Source organism: Primulina huaijiensis, chromosome 3, assembly GCF_012295235.1.
Source record: "Primulina huaijiensis isolate GDHJ02 chromosome 3, ASM1229523v2, whole genome shotgun sequence".
In the NCBI taxonomy this organism is placed as follows: Eukaryota; Viridiplantae; Streptophyta; class Magnoliopsida; order Lamiales; family Gesneriaceae; genus Primulina; species Primulina huaijiensis.
The window spans coordinates 2,940,142-2,963,311 of record NC_133308.1 but is presented as its reverse complement, the minus strand read 5'-3'; the positions used below and the strand labels follow the sequence as shown (position 1 = coordinate 2,963,311).

The window sequence follows — 23,170 nt, the reverse complement described above, 5'->3', positions numbered from 1 at the left end:
TGTTCTTTTGTTTGATTTCAATTTTTTCATTAATTAGTAAATTTTAAAATAAATAGAATAAAAATGAATTTTACGTTTTTGTTCAAAATTTTATAGTTTTCTAATTTTTGAGTATGCCTTCTGTGAACTGGTATCATGATATATATCCTTGGGATAGGTTGATCCAGCCCATTTTCAGAGTGAAAAACAATGTTTTTTCATGATTCGAGTCGGATATATATGAGACATGTTTCACAAAATTGATCGTGAAACAACCTTATATGAGTTTTTGTGCTAATTTTTATTTTAGCTTGAGTAAATTACCATCCATGAATAGCATAAATTGTGTGAATTTACATGTATGTCCTTATATTCATTAAATAATATTAATAAATACATGTTTTTTTTGTTTTACAGGTATTAATGATTTTTGCAATAAATTAAATAAAAATGGAATTGGAATCAAATTTCCAGTCCATTTTTTATAAAAAAAAATTTATATCTTTAATGGAATTTAAATAAGCGACACAATATCAGCAGTATGCACAAGAACTTCCTAAGAATTCATCTATCTCAGTACTACTCTCACTCATGCAAGCTTAACCTAACAAAACTGAATGATATTAATCTTTTAGTTCAAACATTTCTTAATCTTGAGGTCAAATGTTTTATTTGTTACCCAAGATAAGACTTTTATTTCTTATAATTGTGATGTATTGTGCAAAGTCATATACAAAACTAATTGTGAAATAATGAGAATTGCACTGACGTAGGTGTCAATGGGTCAAACCGTAAAACTTTATGTGTGACAAACCCAAATAATTATTTGGTGCCATGAGAGAACACTTCAAAAGAATGAAAATGAAGTTAAATTGATTTTATGTATAATAATTACTCTTACATATATTAAATGATAGAAAATGACGAATAAGAATGAATTCAAATCCTTTTTATGTGAACCAAATTAGTCTTCCATCTATAGTTACATAAAATGATTTATAAGATTTTACAATTTTACTTATGCTTTTTAAATATTTTTTTGGCTCAAAAAATAATTTTTTTTTATAATATTACAATTATTTTCATGTTTTATGCCCTGTCAAATTTACTTTGATGAATATTTGTAGCTACTTTTTCAATGACATGATTTATATATAGGACTTTATAATTTCAAAATATATCATGAGAAATATAGAAATTACGGTTGTTGTATGTTTCATCTTTATATGTTCGACACGTGCAACGCACGTGCATGTCTTCTAGTTATAGAAAATATATTGCATCTTATAAGGGATTGATACCATTACTTCGAGCAAGATTCACGATACGGTATTCCCATTTTGTGAAATATTTTATTCTAATTTCTAAACTCAAATTTGCATACTTTATTATATATTTTGCCTTCTCTGATATTCCCAATATCAATTTATTATATTTGAATTAATTGGTGCAACAGATGTAATTGGATGGACTGAGTGATGTTAAAGCCTAAAGGATCGGTTATATCATATTTGCAAACTGATTTCATATGCATCTTTAATTATAAATATTTTGACCAAATAAATGTACATATATGCGAGAAATATTGAGATGATAGCACATGCACACATATTACAAAATAAATTCTATGGATATATACATTGCTCGGTCGAAACAAAGTTCTCTTTCAACGTTACACTATATCATAGCAAGTCAGGGAAAAATGGAATTCCAGTGGATTTAATCCAATTTTCTCCGTCAATGAAGTTCCTCACTGTAAACTTCGCGGCCTCAGCTCTGGAGTTGATAACGTGTGACCAATTGACTCTCTCGTAGGTACTTGCACCAGTTCCTCGGTTACTGTATTCGGCGTTATACACTTTGTCCAAACTAACTCCTTCCCACTCCAACCAGCCCCTGGGATGGATTAGTTTGTCCAGAAAGCTTTGCATTATCACCGTCGTGGAATAATTTTTCCAAGGTCTGCCTAAAAATGTCTTCACGTTCAACTCCTTTAGCAAATCAGGCGTTCCTGAAAAACTGCAATTTTGCATCACAATGCCGGACTCCTGATTTGGTGTCTCTTTGCCTTGTGCCGTGATGGTGTTTGATTGCCCGGCTGATGGCTTGCGTGCGTAGATGTTGCAGTTTTGGAAGACAACTTTTGCCTCGTTACCGAATATAAAATCTACGGTGCCGTAAACTTCACAATCTCGGTAAAACTGAGTGCGAGACTGGGGATTCAATGTATCTTGATATCCCAAAAAACGACACCTGTAGAATGCTGTATGGTCGCCATAGTTGCTTAGAGCAACTGCCTGGAACATTTGTGACCAGCAGTGTTTTCAAAAGTATTATCTATTGCAACGAATCCATTAGCATTGATTTCTGAAACACATTAACGAACCCAATTAATTTGATAGAGTAATCGGTTTCCATGATTTCAGTAGTGAAAAAAACCAAAGCTATGAAACTACTTACGGACTGTTGCTGTTTCCTTAGTTTTCAAGCCCATTCCGGCGCTTTTATTACCAGATATTTTGGTGACGTCCATTCCCTCACCTATGAAATACAAATTAATCATATTGTTGGATAGTGCTATCATATTCAAATCGTAATAATAATAATCTAGCTTATTTTGAGATGATGCTGGCGATTCATTTGTTCACATCTGCTGCCGCCTCCATTGGTGGATAAAAGCTAGGTAATGTGAACTTATTTTAATTAAATTTTGAATTCATCAATAGTGGGTAACTTTAAATTGATTAAATGTACATTCATTGAACCTTAAAATTCAATTTACAAAGCTATTACTAATTAATTGATTAATGCGTCTTTTATGATCAATGGATGTAGTATTAATAATATTAATTTATTTCATGCTCAAAAAAATATTAATTTACATAGCTAATACGCCTGTTAGGAAGTGTTCGAGATGGTGGAGTAGATAAGCATTTAATCAGTGGTAAAGAGTTTGATTCTCTCTACCGACACTTTCTCGTGCGATTTTGTCACACATGATTTACCAAGCATGGTTTACTTGACTAATATAGTTTGCAGGCTATTACGTAAGCTCAAAGGTTTACCCAGTTTGCACTGAAGGATATCAACTACGGGATTCTATCATCACCCAAAAAAATTATAGAGTCATTACTATTGATTGTGAATTGAACTTGTGAAACATAACAGATAAATAGAATTCTAAATTTTAAGAAATGGGAAAAGAACATGTTAAGATAGATTGAGAGACAATCGTTAAGTTACAATGTCTCGTTCTTTAAATATTGAACACAAAAAAATTAAATCGAGTTTGGTTTACAAAGTAAACTAGAAGACAATCAAAATAATCTCTCGTAAAAATCGATTAAACATTGAGTAAATTATTGGAAATATACTCAAGTTGAATGAGTAAAAATATTTTTGAGTGAAACATTTTATCAAACATTTAGTATGCAATATTTTAGTATTTGAGAGACACATAAAATATTTCACAAATATATCTAAAAACAATAGTAATAGTAAATAAATGTGATAAATAAATAGACACAAATTTGTTTATAGATGTTCAGATATTAACAACTCATATGTCACCTCTTCTTTCTTTTAATAAAGATCTACTAGAAGATTTTGATTTATACAATATCTTGTACAAAAATTTTGCATACATGATTTTTTGCAATAAAAATAATTTTGTATTTGTTTTTTGTTATCTTATACTTCATTCAATTCCTGCAACAATCATATTTTTTTTAGGACAAATACACGACTTTCTTTGAGAATGGGTTTCACTCTGTTCATGACCAGATGTTTTTATCATTTTATGTATGCGTTCACTCTAACAAAATATAGAAAAGTAACTTTCTCACAATAATCATATTAGATATGTAAATAATAATAATAATAATAATAATAATAATAATAATAATAATAATAATTAACAACCTCTTTATCATGAAACACGTACTTCAAGCTAAAATCTTCATTGTTTCCATATGTATGTAGATTGTAACCACAAACTAATTGGTATTTCAGAGCCCATTGCCTTTTCGAATGGTCAAACTCTCGGATGACGTTAAAAATAGGAGCCGTATTTTTTTTTTTTGCTTAAAGTGAGTGATGGAAGAGAGTAGAAACAATTTATCGAAAGAGTGCAGTACTAATTTATATCTTCAAAGGCAATTTATATTTTCTGCCCACCAAGGCGAAATCTTTGAATGCGATTTATATTTTCAAGTAATTTAATTGAAATTAAAAATGAAATTTATTTTTTCAAGCTATTCATATGTTAAAATTGAAATTTGAACATGAATTTGAGAAGTTTAAATAGAAAAATAGAAATTTTATTGATTACCATCATATAATTAATTACAAATTTATTATTAACTATCAAATATTTTAAGTTGTGTAATATGATATGCTAATTTGAACCGTAATTCGAAAAGACAGTCAATTTTCATGTTATTGTCCATAAAAAAAATTAGAACATTATTAAATATAATATATAGTTTTGATATGCTATACTTATGTGAACACGGTCGGAATCACATAGAAACGAGAGCAGAAACGCGAGGAATCGAGAGAATGGGAAAGTGGGAAAGGGATGAAGGTCGTTGATATTTATAGGTGTAGATGAGTAATCTCACTCTTTGATCTTGGGGTAAATAAGGGACTAGATGCACCTCAGAAATTGAACTAGGTCACCCAAGAAGACGAAAAGTCGAGCCAGGAATATGAAGAGATGTCTATCAGATATTTTTTCAAGTACTAGGGCTTACGTCACTCTTCCGTCAACCCTAGCCCATTTAAATTTGAAATATAGTTGTTCTCCCGCCCAAGTCCAATTTGACCACTCGGGACAGTGAGTAGGGCTCTAGCCCGAATATTTTCGAAGAGAATGGTGATACTTGGTAAAGGGCCCAGGTCATCCCTAGATTCGGGCAAAGAAAGATAGATCGGGAGCCAAATGTTGGTGGCATGAAGTCAGGAGAAGACTCGCGAGACCTAGTTTGGGTAAAAAAAGAATAACTTACTTAAAACTTCCCCAGACATACATCAACCTAAGAAGTCAATTAGGCTACTACATACTATAAAATCCCGGGATCCCAGCATAGCATGAGCAACATAGGAGGACTAAGATGAATTGATCAGGACCCTATCCATAGATACAGTACTAGGGATCAGAATACCTTTTGTGTCCTCACGTCAATGCCAATGCTGAGTATCTCGAGACAGGTGCCGATTCTAAACCCATATATATGGGTCACCATGCCTCGAAATAATTAGCATGCCAATCAACACACGTGGGGACGATGTGACAAGACAAGATGCAGTATGAGTTGTCAATTGTGAAAGCGTTATGGAGCAGGTCATGGGCAGCCGTCTAATCACGAGAAGTGATCCCAGACACTGAAAACAAGGTAATCATTATTTTTTTTCCCTATAAATACACATGTTTGCTCAATCATTTGGGATATATTCACTTGACTTTTCACAAGCATTCACTGTCACGCCCCAAAACGGGGGTTGGTCAACACCGACGTTGCTCTCAAATTTACATTCGAAAACAACAAGCCTCAGAAGTACAGAATTCAGAAAACCAGTCTTTTATTCATAATACTGAATATTCAATGTCTTATACAACTCCATCAATAACGTTTTACAGCGGAAATGTAAAACCAGAATTACAATGTCTGAACAGATGCAGCGGAATATAATATATAAATCAGAACTGAGAACAACGATCTTCATCACCTTCCCCAAAATTGAATCTGCTCTTCTTCTTCTAACTTTTCTTCCTCGTCCTTATCTGAGATGGGTTTGGTGGGTGAGTGATATGGTTGTCACGCAGTAAGCAGGGGCGGGAATAACTCCCAGTTTTCGAAATCTCATTTTACAGAAATAGCAATAGAATAATATACAGAAAACTCTTGTTTCCAGAACAGGAATCAGAATTCAGAAATCACAATATTCAGAACAGAAATCAGAATTAGTAAGCACTGAGCACGTTAGTGAATTTCATGGCTAAACTGATATCAGTCCCCTATATGTTCTCTCCTCTAAGGGGTGAGGCCAGAATCAGAATCAGAATCAGAATTTAGAAATGTTCAGAATATATATTCCTACCATTAGTTCACTAGGGAGTTTCAGTACTTCAAAATCAGATATCAGAAATCAACATAAAATATGCATTAAAACAGATATTATCAAACTGATTTCAAGATATTTATACATAAGCCCACTTACCGTAATTTGCTGAAAGAATTTTGGTTGAAGTCTGGAAATCTGCTGTTCTTGCTACTGGTTTCTACTGCTCGAAAATCAGCACTATCTTAACTCGAAAATTCAAGTGATAATCTCAAGATTTGTGTAACACCAATTTAGAGACTGATGGTGTTATTTATAGGCATGGTTCCAGACTGTTTGCCTCCCAATTAATGGCCATAATCTGCCATTAAGTGCCATTACAGCCTTTAATTTACATGATAAATGCTTCAGTTACAAATCATAAGTTGGATTAGTAACTGTCTGCTGGAATTCGCTCTTCTGCTGCTGGATTCTAATCTGCTGGAAAATATCAGCTTCTGAAATAATAGCTTCTGCTGGAAATCTGTCTGCTGGAAAAATACCATCTTCTGAATTATTGAGTGCTACTGGAATTGTTATCTTCTGCTGAAATTTCAGGTTCTCACATTCACTATATATCACTTGTCTTTCCTTTGTGTGAATATTTGACTGACTTTAGCGTTGTAGTGGCTACGCCGAAAATTTTTCCGTCGCCTCACTAAAATTCTTTGTTTTTTAAAGTGTGTAGATCATGTACCCGAGTTCTCTCTTATAATGTTTATTTTGTTACCCTTAAATTTAAAAAAAAAAAAAAAACAAATTTTTCTTTCCCAATATATCTTTTGTCATAACTACTTATTTTAGTAAGACAACGAAAAATACAAAAGTAAAAAACTTAACACGTAACTTGACTTCAATAATTTATAAATTTTAGTATTAAGGGCACTTTATTTTCAATTTTCCTATTTTATGAGTTACAAACAAGAGCCATAAATAAAAAAATCGAAACTTCAACCACTTAAAATAAGATTACATATTGATCAAATAATGAAATAAAGTCATAGTGACTAATGCTTCATGACAATCGATAGAATATCTTCTGCAATGGTAACCACAGAATAAAGGTCGGCTCCGACAGCCGTCAATGGAGACTTGCGTGCGGGTGGTTCGGCAAAAGTATCCTCACAACTTAGCGGTCCACTTGCCGCAACAGTAAGCTGCCCATATGATTCTTTATAAGAATTTGACTCAAAAGCATCTATAGCTTCTTGGAGACTTACCATAGATGAACCGTATTCATTACTACATACGTTAAAGCTTGATCTCACAAGTGGATCAGTGGCTGTTTTTTTCAATTTAATGATAAGTTCTGAGATTTTGATCGACTTCACTAGTGCAATGTCCATCGTAATAACAACAAGATCTTTCAAGTCGGCTTTGAGACCACGGGGATCGGATTTTAAGGAAGAAACACACAGACTATAATTATGTGTTTTCTCGCACACTTGTTGTATCAAAGCAACAGTTTTGTTGCTAATTGTCATGGACATAACTTGGGTGAAAAAGAAGAGGATAATTAGGAAGACTTGTGTGAAAGGAGAAGACATTTCTCTCTACTCGTATATATAATATATATATTTAGGTTATTTTATTTTCTTTGATACATGTCAAAGTTTGTATTATGGAGTATTTTATATAAGTAAGAGGACATTTAAAACCCCAAATCTCGTGGAATAATACTACAAAGATCTTATATTAATTATAGAAAATATATTGCATCTTATAAGGGATTGATACCATTACTTTGAGCAAGATTCACGATACGGTATTCCCATTTTGTGAAATATTTTATTCTAATTTCTAAACTCAAATTTGCATACTTTATTATATATTTTGCCTTCTCTGATATTCCCAATATCAATTTATTATATTTGAATTAATTGGTGCAACAGATGTAATTGGATGGACTGAGTGATGTTAAAGCCTAAAGGATCGGTTATATCATATTTGCAAACTGATTTCATATGCATCTTTAATTATAAATATTTTGACCAAATAAATGTACATATATGCGAGAAATATTGAGATGATAGCACATGCACACATATTACAAAATAAATTCTATGGATATATACATTGCTCGGTCGAAACAAAGTTCTCTTTCAACGTTACACTATATCATAGCAAGTCAGGGAAAAATGGAATTCCAGTGGATTTAATCCAATTTTCTCCGTCAATGAAGTTCCTCACTGTAAACTTCGCGGCCTCAGCTCTGGAGTTGATAACGTGTGACCAATTGACTCTCTCGTAGGTACTTGCACCAGTTCCTCGGTTACTGTATTCGGCGTTATACACTTTGTCCAAACTAACTCCTTCCCACTCCAACCAGCCCCTGGGATGGATTAGTTTGTCCAGAAAGCTTTGCATTATCACCGTCGTGGAATAATTTTTCCAAGGTCTGCCTAAAAATGTCTTCACGTTCAACTCCTTTAGCAAATCAGGCGTACCTGAAAAACTGCAATTTTGCATCACAATGCCAAACTCCTGATTTGGTGTCTCTTTGCCTTGTGCCGTGACGGTGTTTGATTGCCCGGCTGATGGCTTGCGTGCGTAGATGTTGCAGTTTTGGAAGACAACTTTTGCCTCGTTACCGAATATAAAATCTACGGTGCCGTAAACTTCACAATCTCGGTAAAACTGAGTGCGAGACTGGGGATTCAATGTATCTTGATATCCCAAAAAACGACACCTGTAGAATGCTGTATGGTCGCCATAGTTGCTTAGAGCAACTGCTTGGGACATTTGTGGGCCAGCAGTGTTTTCAAAAGTTATATCTATTGCAACGAATCCATTAGCATTGATTCCTGAAACACATTAACGAACCCAATTAATTTGATAGAGTAATCGGTTTCCATGAATTTCAGTAGAGAAAAAAAACCAAAGCTATGAAACTACTTACGGACTGTTGCTGTATCCTTAGTTTGCAAGCCCATTCTGACGCTTTTATTACCCGATATTTTGGTGACGTCCATTCCCTCACCTATGAAATACAAATTAATCTTTTCTTCGGTAATAATGATGTTTTCGTAGTAAACACCAGCTTTTATTTTTATAACCGTCCTTTGGAGACTTTTGTTCGGAGCTGCTGCCACAGCTTGAGTAATAGTGGTGAAATTTCCCCGTCCATCTTTGGACACTATCAAAGTCAATTGTGCTAATGCATAATGTATCACAAAGATAAGGGTCACTGCAGTATAAAGCAAATTCTTGATCTGCTGCATAATTGCTTCCTGTTAAGAAAATGTTGTATTTTACATAAATGATCATCCGGGCATAGAGCCCAAATTCTTCAACACATTCGAACAAATCGTACGTTAATTGAGTCAATGGTCGTATATCTATGCATCTATCATTATTACATTTATAATTCTTGAGCAGACCGAGCATAGTATCCTCCATTTTGAATTAAAATAACAATTCTAAATTATATCATCGTCTCAAATCCTTCGTCCACCCCAGTTTTTATAAGGTAGAAAAATAGTAAAGCAGAAACATTCCATGCATTTGGTTTTCGTAAATCATGCATAATGCACATACGTACGTACGTTAATGTTTGAATGAGTAGACAGTAAAAACTTAAAAACTCGAACAAAAATTCCAGATGCTCCCACACATTAACTAAGGATTTCTAACCTGGCGACAGGCGTAAAAATAAAACTATGTTAAAGGATGAAACTGATAAGTTTTTCCTCAAAAACAAGATAAAATGTAAAGTTTAACAAGGAACAACACAAATAATCATTGACCTTTCGATTGAGAGTCTTCTTTTAACCGTGTTCTTAATTCTAGGTAGAACTTCAGTGTCCGAGCCCGATCTGTACGTTGGTCTAACCGCAATTCAAGTTGCTCACACAGGCTACACGGCTCAACTTGCTTTCATTAAACTAAGCACATAATGCCACATGAACTAATGAATTGATGTATACATTTATAAAAAAAAAAATTATGCCAATGAGGTGATCAATGTCGTATTCCATTTGCTAGTTTAGCTAGTTTTCCTTAATTTGAATAAAAGTTAAATTGATCGAAAAAATCCATTTATTGTTGAATTTGAAGAATATAATGCACATGTATTTCGTAGTTTTCCAGTGCTATGCGTGCTCCAATTGCTAAGGTGGAGATAATGGATTATTGACAACAATAGACTATATATATGGTATAGGTGTAAATTAAGGCAGACATCTTAAAAAGAAAAGAGACTAGCAGAATAGTCTTTTTGCATTTTTAAGTCATTAATTTGTAAAATTAGTAAATAAGGTTTTTTTTTTTTTTTTAAAAGATAATACTTGCTATCTGAAAACTATAGATAAAGTAGCCATTTTTATGTCAATTATTTATTGCCCCTCAATTCCTTTCTTTGAGAATAGATTTGAAATTATAATGTTATTAAATCTTATTTGGATGGATATATATATATATATATATATAAACATTCACACACAGTAGGGTTACTAAAATATTTGTAAGTATGTGTTTTATCGGCTGAAAATATACATGTATCAACATAAAATATATATATACATGTATTGCTATGGATGGATAGTAAGATATTTTTTGGTGATGCCTATTTATTAACCTATGAAAACTGTATTGTTGTTGCCAAATTAAAACCTAATATTTCAAGGGTTCATTATTACATCGACATCGAATTATTTATTGCCTTCATTTCCTATTTCTCTGTAAAAATAAATTGTATGTTTTTCTAACGTGGGAATAATGGACCAGAAATGTCTCAACTTTATATATTTTTTTGGTAAAAACGTTACTTTCAAACTTTTTTGTTTTGAAACCAAATTGCGTTGCTAGTAGAGATCATATCATTTTATTAATCAAACTATCAAACATTTTGATTTTAGAATAATAAAAATATTATATGTTTACCATAAAAAAATATTATATAAGTTTTAGCCTACTTGATTCTAATGATATTATGGTTATGCCACACACACATAAAGCTTGGTTCGAGCAAATTAATATGGGTTTTGTTTACTAAAATTCATGAATTAAAATGTATAAACAGTTTGATGCATGGTCGAACTTGCTTGTGTCCAGGTTTAATTTAATTAATTCACTAGTATTTTACTCTTGTGATGGATGGACAATTATTTCATGTAATTAATTATTAAAATTAGAGTGAGGATATGTTTCACTTTGTCCATGACGGGACGTTTTACTTAGTGGCACATCTACGGTATGTATATAATTATTTTTTTACATTTTATAAACATATTGTATTTTAATCAAATATCAAAATGTAACAATAAGTCATATATTTTACAAAAATAATACTCCAAATAAAACAACATTATGAGGTTCTTGTAGTAACTATTTTTGGTGTTGCACATATCAAATTACAAAAATATGCTATTTTTTACTGAACGAAAATATTATAAAATAGTTAAACATTGTCATTATGTAAATTACCTTTACCCTAAAAATGACTAAATGAGTTGCTATTTCGATGCACATCAGTAATTGAACTAAAATAGACGACAATTAAAAATTTGTGTATTAAAACAAAACTTTGAAAACTTAGTAGACCAAAACTTAAAATTGAATAAATTGATGGAACAAAACTATTTTCCCATAAATTTTCCGTTGAAATACATCTTTTGATGGTGTTTAATTGGTTCGGCAATTTTAATTTCTGTCAACGAATTTACTTTATTTCAGTTTATAGTATGTTTAAAATCCATAATTAAAAGATATATTTTTATTTTCAATTGAAAATATAGAAAGATTACTTCCATTGAATCCAACACAAACATAATTACAGTGTTTAATAACAAAATAAAGATGAAAACAACTCGATTCCATAAACACTAATCTGAGTAAATAAACTCAGCCAATGTATAATCCCTTTTGCAATAAGAAGACATTTTCCTCTCGCTGTCCTAGCAACTGCTAGCCAAAAAATGACTAATGAGCGTGAATATCCGATGTTATGATATGAATTTAAAAAGATGTAGCATCAGCTGTCATTATTAAAAAGTAATTAATTTATAGTTTGGATTATCCAAAACTTATATTTGATAATTAAATAATTGTAAATAAAAATTTAAAAGATATAAATAATACCCAATTTTCGAGTTGATATATATAATCCAAGATCCAATAATTTAAATAAAGAAATATTAGATATATACCAATATATAGATGTATTTCGAAAAGTTGGATATATATTCGAAAATTATAAGATAAAAAGGAAGATAATTAGGTATCTTGTGAGACGATCTCAAATATCTTTATTCGTGAAATGGATCAATTCTGCCTATATTTGCGATTAAAAGTAATAATTTTGTATAAAAAATAATATTTTTTTCATGGGTGACCCAAATATAATATATGTATCACATAATTTACCCATTGCCACACGAGAACTTCTCAAGAGGTCGTTCATTCCAGTACACACACATATATATAATTTGATTTAAATTGCTAAACGTGTTTATACTTGCGCTTCGATCTTATAAATGTTTACATTTTTAAGGAGTAAAAATCATTTGGTACACCAATTATTTTAAAATTTGTATATAAATGATTGTAAATAACTTAATTGGTACATTAAATGTAAAATGTGTATCTAGTTTGAATTTAATAAAAATCATTAGACTTAAAAAAACTTATGTTAAGAATAAATTTTACTTTTTAGTTGGATTATATATCAATTACGTTGTTTCCAATCATTCATGAGTCAATTTGACAATTTATTAATAATTCATGTACTAAAACAAATTTTATTCCATATTTAAATCTGGAAATTTTGATATGATACTGAATATTATATTTGGAGCATACACTTGGATTAGATGACACAATTGATAGCAACAAACACTAGCAGTAGTGTATATATAGAGGAAGCTTTTAAGCCTGATACTAGTTTGGAGTGGGTCGATTGTTTGGTTGAGTGGATTAAACAAAGATAGATTAATAGTCAAACACTTATCCAATGTTTGGTTAAAATTTTAAGATGTTTTAATAATCATTTTGACCCGATTTAAGATCCAATTTTGTGGATAACTATTTGATTATTAATCTAACAAATCAAATAGGATACACTATCAAAACTCAATAAATTACATTTTTCACCTCTTATTTCTTAGAGTGTTAAGTTATTTATTGAATAAAAATTTTATTTTAGAGTGTTGTACATTATATGTCGATCCTGATCATATTTAATATATATCATTATTATTTAATTTGATTTAAAATTTAAAAAATATAAAGATATATTTTTATTTTGAAAAAATAATTTATTTGTATATATTTTAATAAAATAATAAAAACTAAATTTTAATGTTGGTTATGCTTATCAATAATATTTTGTTATTATATTTAATTTTATGATATTTTCACTTATTAATTCAAAGATTATTAATATCTTTATTATTAACATTATGATTATCATTATCTAATATTATGTATTGCTTCCGGATGTGTACAACAAATAAGTAAACTTAGCAAGGGTATAATAGTAAATTTATTAATATTTAAAAGCTAATCACATATTCAAAATATTTAACCAAACAATCTTAATAGTATCACATAATGTTTGATTAATAATATATCAATCTTGTTATCTATAGCATAATCAATCATTTATTTATCTCATCACTTGTACCAAACACACCCTTAATGGATAAGTTATTCTCGACAAGAAAAAAATAGTACATATATCGTAAGATCAATATTTATTACGAAAAATGAAACAATTCATCCTCTTCATGTCCAAAAAAAATAATGGAATTTCGGCAACATCAATGAAAAATATTACTTTTTATTATGAATATCGGTAGGTTGATCCGTCTCACAGATAAAGATTCGTGATAACGTCTCACAAGAGACCTACTCTTTAAAAAAATACTTAAAATTGTTTTTTTTTTAGAATTTTTGGATTTTTTTACTTCTACTTCTATTTAAAAAATAAAAACAAAAATATTATTCAATATTTATCTAAATACCAAAACTTTTTTTTTTTAATAAAAACACTTTAAAAAGTTGGAATTTGCAAATCTGTAAAACAACAACACATTGTCACTTTTTCGATAGTTATATCTCATAGACAACATAGAACAACAATTATTTCTCTAAAAATTATTCCTAGCTCCTAATAATTATATCAATCTGGAATTTATGATAATCGATAAAAGTCGTGTATGCCCAGAAATTAATTAATTAATTGTTTTTCTTAAATATGCTTTGTATGAACGCACTGAATCTATGTGGAGCTACCAAGTTTTACTTATCGCTTTCTCAATTCTCTACCAATGCTTTTACGTGCTTACTATTAATGGCGCAGTATTTTAAAATTAAGTGACTATAAATTTTTCATAAATCAATTCATCATGATTCGGGGTCCAATATGGTGCGTGTAAATAAGTGATACTAATCACTCGAAAATTGGTAGTTTTTGTTCAAAAAGTAGAATTTGTGGAATCAATAGAAAATGAGTAGTTTTCAGAGAGAGATATATATAATTTTCGAAAATGAAGACATGTCAAAAGATAGATGAAAGTCTATACGATAAGGAAATACATACATGAAAATTCAAATGTTTGTCAACCAAGATTTCAAGAAAATCAAGAGTCCTATTTTTAGAATAAATTATCAACAAATTCGGAAATGAATAAGGAAAAATTTGAAATTTAAGGTCAAAGATTAAATTATACTGCAAAATAAAAGATCTATCGAATGATAGAAATTAGACCTGGAATTCGAAATTCCAGACATAGCTAAGGATTATTTTCGGAAGTTTATCCAATGAGATAGAGAATGATAAATTATCATATATTCAATGTTTAGACGCACAGATAATACGCTATCAAGATAACAATTAGCCCCTATAAATAGGAGGAGCCTCCAATTCGACAATCACACCTTAAAATTGTATCAAATTTTCGAAATTTCTCCCCTTGAGATTTGTTTTTCCAATTCTGCCGAGTGTCGAAGCTCTACTGCAGTCCAGATCTAGGAAAGATTCGAAAATCCTGGTGAACGAAATCGCCCTTCACATTTTTAACATTCAGATCTAAGGTAAGAGAGCTTGTTTTATAATAGCTTGAATATGAATTATTTCGGTTTTTAAAAGTTTTGGTCGAGCATCGTTGTTCTGTTTCTACCCCTTTCTTAATACAATTGTCATATATGTTTTTGACACCGAGAATTTAAATGGTTACGGATGAGAATCCCAATGCATGATGATAAGTTATGACCCTTACACGATGGAATTGTAACCATTATGAAGGATCGGTTCTGACACCTGCGAAGCTACTTAAAACACAATATTCTCCATAAGCTTCAATAGCTCGTGTTCTAAGAATGTAAACACTGATGAATTAAATCGAGTTTGGTTTAAAACCAAGCGAAAGACACTCGAAATACTCCTTCGTTAAGAAAGCTGACTAATTTGAAAGTCTTTTAACTTGTGTAAACTGAATAATTGAAATAAGAGGAATCAGTTCTTGCATATAGCAGTTCAGTTATGATAGGAACTGAACTGATAACAACTCGAACTGATTAAATCAGAATGAAAACAATAGTTAAATACACAATATATGTTCATGGATGTTCAGAGACTTCAACTGCTCCTACGTCACCCCTTCTACCACCTCGGGTAGGATCCACTAGAAGACTTTGATTTATATAATGCTTTGTACAAACCCACTCAGCTTAGGACTTATCCTACTGTCTAACTGAACTCCTAGTCTAGACTGAAAGCAACACCTTCCAGCCAACACTTGTTTAACGTCTATGTGTTAAAGACTACATACACAAGTTTAACGTCTTTGTGCAAAACTCACTCAGCTTATCAGTACGCTCAATTTTCTGTATATGTGAGTGATGGTGTGTGTGTGTGTGAGTACTGATTTATGAATACAACACGAAAGTGTTCTCACAGACTGAGGAAAATGTGCTTATAAACTAAGCTGATAACACTTTGAAGTGTTCTTTCAAATCTAAGATGATTGTTTCTTGAAAGCAGATATGAGTTGAGCGTGCACTTCTTCTTCACACACTTTTATATATGTTTTTCCACACACTTTGTTGATGGTCTTGGTCTTGTATTTATAGAGGCTACGAGACTGTTCATCAAGACTCATCAAATGTGTCTGTTGCAGTTTGAATCTGTTCCTCGATATTTGTGTATTGTCTTTTCTGACTGTCATTCTGGAACGTCTTGGCATTAAGCTCTGCTGCACCGTTCATTATTGTCCTTTGACTAGACAATTGCTTTTATTAAATATGCACAGCTGGATTCCATTAAGATAGGGTTGTCGTGTTCTGCAAACTGGTCGGTTCCTAACTGATGCTCTGAAATGGTCTTGAACTGGTTTGGTGAATCAGTTGGCTCATCAGCTGAACTGATTTCACTGCTTCAATTGAACTGGTCAGTTGAGCTCTTCATCAGCTGAACGGGCTTCTGAAGGTCTTCTGCTGAACTACTTTTCAGCTGGACAATCAGTTGAATTGGTTCAGTTTGGACAATCAGTTGGCACTTTCAGTTTGCGTCTCGATAGCTTCAGTTTTGGCTTAGTAACTTTCTGCGCACTTAGGTAAATTCATTAGAAACAAAATAACAAGTTTTGTTAACATCAAAATCAAGATTGCGAACAAGAAATGTTCCAACACATTATGAGACCTAGCCCCCTTAGAGGAGTAAAAATTAGAAACTGATATAAGTAAATCATGGAAAATAGATGAATCTCAGTGTCTAAGCCAAAATATGCTTATGTTGATGCTGATGATATGTTATGCGAATATGATATGTTGTTTTAGAAAGTCATGTGTATTTATTATGTATGTGCTCAAATAGCTCTCACTTGCTTAATGACAACCATATCACTCATTCCTTGCTCTCATTCCCAAATACGTCAGAAGATCGGTTAGAGGAATTGGAACGTGACCAATTTTAAGGCTGATGATGGACGAAAATCAGCGTTATTTGAGTCTATGTTCGTTTTAATTTTTATTTGAGTTTTCGTTGTAAACACTTCTACATATTTTTTTTACATTGTAAAGACAATTTAATGATTGATTGTGAGTAATAAACTAATTTGGTTTATATTGTACTACGAATCTTGTTGTTTTCAAGTGTATAATTGTAAACACTGTTGTCAACTAACTTCGGACTCAGAGCGTGACATAAAATCACATCCCAAACATGATACCTTATAAAGTTTAAGTCATCAAGACAAAATAGTAAAATGGTGCATTCCACGTCATTTTTCTTAATCTATTTTTGGGGGCTCTTTCAAACCCCACCTTCACCACAACGATCCCCTAAAGTAAGGAGGTACCATCCGGTGCCCTTTCGCATTTTATATTACACATCTTCTCACCGGTCTGTTCAATCTCTTATATTTTATTAATCCTAACTAATTTTAGACACAGCCAAATGGTTATAAAAAAAATTGTAACATGGCCATTGGTGATTATCATACAAAAATATAGATTTTATGAATTCTGATCTTTATTTGATTCAAATTTTATTATAGATGATTTTCTTTAGTTTTTATTTCAATGTTGTTTTTAACTTACGCCTATGTGACATCTTGTGCCTATCAGAATCGAGTGAACGACCAAGACAAATTACCACTCGTTTGCTAAAACAAAGAATTTCGCTTCATGTCCTAAGCCAATCTTCAACTTTTTACTACCGACTCCGAGTTCCTTAGTTCCCAAGCTATTGCTCGATGTCTACCATTTATAATGTTTGACATATATAGTATATTAATGATCTTTCACGAGAGAGTCTTTTGGAGTATGTACGTCCACAACTCGATTAACACAAACCCTAATGTTCATAATTTTAGCGACGGAACTAATAAACGTAAAATAACATGTACTAGACATACAGTTTGGTTCGCTATATTATTTATCCATATTTTTATCCAATCTAATATCATATTTGATGCACCATATTATTTATCAATCTACCAATCATTTATCTTACATCAATCAAATCATCAATCATTTATATCAAATCAATCAATCAAACGAGAAAATTTTACAAGAAATGGAGTAAAATTAATAGAGGGATTCTGCGATAATAATTTAATTTATAAAAACCAAAAATTGAACACTATCTAAATGTACACGCACCTTATTCTTTATTTTAAGTTTCTTGACTTATTTTTATTCAAAAAAAACTATTTCTTAACTTATTTAATTACATTTGAGGTAAGAGAAAAATATTACCATTAACAACGTCGATATTCTTGCATCTTTTTTATACATATATATTTACTTTCCTTACTACGTATCCTTGACATATTTATATTTATATACATTATAAAAGGCAGTGTGATATCAGATAAAACTATTTTTGGTATATTTAAGTGAATTTTCAAATTAATCTTTAATAAATAAAAAAATAAATAACATGTATAATTATTAATTTCATTTCATTTATTCTTCTATTGAACTATTGTAACTGCTACTGAATTTCATCACACGTACGCATGAAAATCACATACGATTAACATAATTTCTAAGTAAAATACGGTTTTGATTTGTTTATCTTTTAGATAACTATTATTGTTATTATTATTAAGGGGAGTATTATTTACAATCCAAAAAGTATTTAATAACACTACACTTTTTATTATATTACTTGACAAAATTGTCCTTATCTTTCTCAATATATAAAATCTTAATTGGCATTCCAAATTTATATTTTACATTAAAAATTAAAATTATTATGTTGAAATCATTAATAATTTTTACTATATATAGTTGATTAAACAATATAAAATTTGCACTTCAAGTGCAAAAAATTTAATATGTTTTATATTTTATCTCGAATTTTACAAAAAATATTAAATTTTGGTTAAATCAAATTAAATGTCAACTACTAACTAAAACTACATGTACAATATGATTTGTTTCTCTAGTTGTATCGATTATTAATTTGAAATATATGAGACGGATGTGTAGCAAAACGTATAAGTATATATAGAATTAGGAATAAAATTATTATGAGTTATTTAGGTATAGCCCCAATAAAGAATAAATTAGAGAGACACGTCTAACATTGTTTGGTCATGTGAAGAGAAGACCAAATTAAACACGGCCTCAATTTGACATATCTTAGATTGAGAGGTTAATGAAAAGAGTAGAATGAAGGGTATGCCATTGAAAACTTAGATAAATGTGGTCAAGATCGAATGATATCTTAGATCTTGGTTTAAGATATGATATGTAGAAAAATCGCTTAGGTTGGAGAACTAATATCCATGTAGCCGACAATGCAACTAGCGGGAATGTGCTCTAACGATGATATAAGTTATCTTATTTCAGTTCATTAATTTTTGAAAAATTGAACAAGAGATGGTACGAAATTCCTGGGAGAAATATTTTTATTCATATTTTGATTATATTTTTTCGGAAAAAAATATTTAGTTCTCTCTAATTTTTGAAAATATTTACTTAATTTTCTTACTTAGAAATAAACTAAATTAATTTTATTTTGAATAATTTATTTAATTGGTAACAAAATCAAGTGATTACACAATATTATACAATTATTTAATGTATACTAAAGTTATTTTTTTAAGTTACACTCACATATTTTGGAGTGTAAATATCGCTCTCCTATTATTAATCACACATTAAACAATTTCAAATTAAAGATATTTTTATAAGTTACACTCACATATAACATGTGTACGACAAAAATATGCACTTAACACAAAACTAATGGTTATTACAAGTCTTACAGAAACTAATCCCATGATGCAATATCCCACTTCTAAATGTTTTTTAATCATATATTGTTGGATAGTGCTATCATATTCAAATCGTACGTAATAATAATAATCTAGCATATTTTGAGAGATGCTGGCGATTAATTTGTTCACATCTGCTGCCGCCTCCATTGGTGGATAAAAGCTAGGTAATGTGAACTTATTTTAATTAAATTTTGAATTCATCAATAGTGGGTAACTTTAAATCGATTAAATGTACATTCATTGAACCTTAAAATTCAATTTACAAAGCAATTACTAATTAATTGATTAATGCGTCTTTTATGATCAATAGATGTAGTATTAATAATATTAATTTATTTCATGCTCAAAAAAATATTGATTTACATAGCTAATATCCTTGTTAGGGAATGTTCGAGTTAGTGGAGTAGGTAAGCATTTAATCAATGGTAAAGAGTTTGATTCTCTCTATCAACACTTTCTCGGACGAATCAGTCACACATGATTTACTGAACGTAGTTTACTTAACTAACATAATTTGCATACTATTGCTTAAGCCCAAGGGTTTACCTAGTTTGCTTTAAAAAATAGTTGACTGTGGGTATCATCACCCAAAAAAAAATTTTATAGAGCCAATTCTATTGATTGTGAATTGAATTTGTGAAACATAACACATAAATAGAATTCTAAATTCTAAGAAATAGGAAAAGAATATACTAAGATAGATTGAAGAACAATCATTTAGTTATAATATCTTGTTTTTGAAATATTGAACACAAAAAAATTAAATCGAGTTTGATTTACAAAATAAACTAGAAGACAATCAAAATAATTTATTTTAAAAACCGATTAAACATTTAGTAAATTATTAGAAATATATGCAAGTTGAATGAGTAGAAATATTTTAGGTTGAATCATTTTATCAAACACTTTGCATGTAATATTTTGGTATTTGAGAGACACATAAAATGTTTCACAAATGTATCTAAAAACAGTAGTAATAGTAAATAAATGTGATAAATAAATAGACACAAATTTGTTTATAGATATTCAGATATTAACAACTCATAAGTCACATCTTCTTTCACTTAGAAAGAATCCACTAGAAGACTTTAATTTATACAATACCTTGTACAAATTCATTTTGAATTAGGACTTATCTCTTTTCTAATCGAAACTCCTAGCACACACTTGATTGTAGACCGTGACCTCACAATTCGCATAATGTTTAACGTCTCTTATTTAAGACTATAAACACAATCTTTTATGTATGTGTGTAAATACCGTCACTCAACTATTCGTTGAAACTCAACTTTTTTTGTGTGAGTGATTTGTGTTTTGAAGATTTAAGCATTTATAGTGTATATATATATATCTCATATGTATCACAATATTTAGGTTTCCTCTCATTCTAGCTAATTTCTTCATGTAGTTTGCACATGCTTTGAATCTCCAACAAAAATTTGTATTTGATCTTCATGATGTTGTATTAATAGGCTCCAAAAATGATATGCACGTTAAATACAATAACATGACTATTTGGGAAAGTTCTGGATAGTTTGTGACATTAAAATGGTCAAATCCACCTAGTAGGACGCTTTTCTCGATCTCTACTGATTTTGAGCCTTGTTGTCAGTTAGGCTCATCAGCTAGGCTGATCAATCGACTTGGCTCATTTCAGTTGGGATGAGCTTTGCTCATTTCATCATGTGGAGAACCAGCAGCTTAGACTTTGATTCATACTTTAACTTATGAAGATGATTTGTAGATCATATTGAATCGTCCCATTCTAATAAATCAGTTGATCGGTTGACCAAATTTACCTCGACTACTCATGTACAATGAATCCTTGCTGATCAGCCAAACTGATGATCTTTACCACCAACAGTTTTCCAAGATACATCATCCTATTTTGCTCAACTGACAAAAAATATGACATGTCCCAAATTGAGTTTTTTGTCCTTTCGTTTTTACGACCAGACATTTGAAACATCGATCTGTGAGATATCATCGAAATATTTCAACTCTCCATTTTCAATTTAACTAAATTCGAGTTTCATCTTTCATCTTGATTTATTCACACTTGATTAAATATATTTAAAAAAAAAGTTTGTTTATCATAAAAATAATGATTCCTAATATTTCTAAACACACCATAACAAAAATATTAAACAGTAACTTAAGTTGGGCTGTCTCGACGAAGGACAAGTCATATATTTTTTTTAAGATATGATATTAAATATCATAAAGCTATTAAATAAGTTGCCACTTTTAAAAAAAGATCTTAAAATATTTTATAAATATTATTTAAATATGTAAATATACTAAATCATGCTTACCTTATCAAACACTTTTCCGTTCTTTGAAATACATCAACATTCGATTCATGTCTTCTCTTTTTAATTTGGAACATTTTTAACAAAAATAGCCTAAGCAAGAAACCCCAACATTGTCTTTCAATAAAGCTAGTGAAGTATATATTTGGCACATGATGTTTCGTATTCCCTTTATTCATGTTAAGTGCTTTAAAACGATTGAGTTTAACCTATGCAACCATATTTTTGATCTAGTCTGTTGGGTGCAATAATTGTCTCTGTTTGATAAAAAAATCGAATTGTGGTGCTTGAACTGTTGTGCGGTTTAAAAGATTTGAGTTACACATTTAGCACTAGCTATAGCTTTTAGTAAAGCGGCAAGCACTCGGTCCTACAATTGACATCAAGTCAAAGTCACGAGTTCAATTCTCATTGATTGCAAGGAGTGCAATTATTGGAAGGGAGATTGTTGGGTGCAATAATTGTCCATGCTTGCTAGAGCGATCGAACCATGGTGCTTGAGCTGCTGTGCGGTTTAAAATATTTGAGTTGCACTATTACTACTAGTTATATAGCTTTTGGTAAAGCAACAAGCACTCGATCCTACGTAGTCTAAGTAGAGGAGTGGTTCCCGATACTGACGGTGGTAGAATGAAGGATCTTCTTTAACTATAAAATTAATCAAAATTTATGTATAATTTTCTTCCGCAACGAAAAAATATACCTAACCCTCCCTCGATTTGTCTCACCCCAAAATTTATTTTATATATGCCCATTTGTATGATCCCATTGTATCAAAAGTAACAACTGCTAAAAAAAAAATTAATCTTCAACTACCTCAATGCGTGGTTGGTATATAAATGAACTATTTTAATTGCATAATGTTGGATTACGTAAAATTTAAGATGATTTTGTAAAAATATTTTCTTCTAAGAAAATATTGCAATTTAAGGCACTTTAATTAAATTATTTTCATGTGTATAGTTTTAATCATGTAATTAAATTTGTTTGACGTCGGCAATGGCCATTGATGTTGGCCCTTTTGCGTTTGAAGCGTCTTTTTTTTCC

The 23,170-nt window shown here is 30.6% G+C and overlaps 2 protein-coding genes and 1 pseudogene across 2 annotated transcripts; all 3 read right to left on the bottom strand.

Annotated features, from left to right (window-relative positions):
* Positions 1-1,519: 1,519 nt before the first annotated feature.
* On the bottom strand, positions 1,520-2,512 carry LOC140974653 (pectinesterase 2-like; annotated as a pseudogene).
* A 4,576-nt stretch (positions 2,513-7,088) lies between these two features.
* On the bottom strand, positions 7,089-7,427 carry LOC140974652 (putative invertase inhibitor). The gene has a single exon (XM_073438201.1). It carries the CDS (start codon positions 7,425-7,427, stop codon positions 7,089-7,091), a length of 339 nt encoding a protein of 112 aa, XP_073294302.1.
* A 630-nt stretch (positions 7,428-8,057) lies between these two features.
* LOC140972080 (pectinesterase-like) lies at positions 8,058-9,933 on the bottom strand. Its single transcript, XM_073434550.1, has 3 exons — positions 9,828-9,933; positions 8,981-9,311; positions 8,058-8,885 (listed from the first exon to the last, which is right to left on the bottom strand). The coding sequence occupies exons 2-3, from the start codon at positions 9,300-9,302 to the stop codon at positions 8,200-8,202; spliced, it is 1,008 nt and encodes a 335-aa protein (XP_073290651.1). The 5' UTR covers positions 9,303-9,311; positions 9,828-9,933; the 3' UTR covers positions 8,058-8,199.
* Positions 9,934-23,170: the final 13,237 nt, after the last annotated feature.

Coding starts and splice junctions, on each gene's coding strand:
- LOC140974652 (XM_073438201.1), bottom strand. CDS start 7,427: ATGGACATTGCACTAGTGAAGTCGATCAAAATCTCAGAACTTATCATT.
- LOC140972080 (XM_073434550.1), bottom strand. CDS start 9,302: ATGCAGCAGATCAAGAATTTGCTTTATACTGCAGTGACCCTTATCTTT. Junction 8,886..8,980: donor TAAGGATACAGCAACAGTCC/GTAAGTAGTTTC, acceptor AATGTGTTTCAG/GAATCAATGCTAATGGATTC.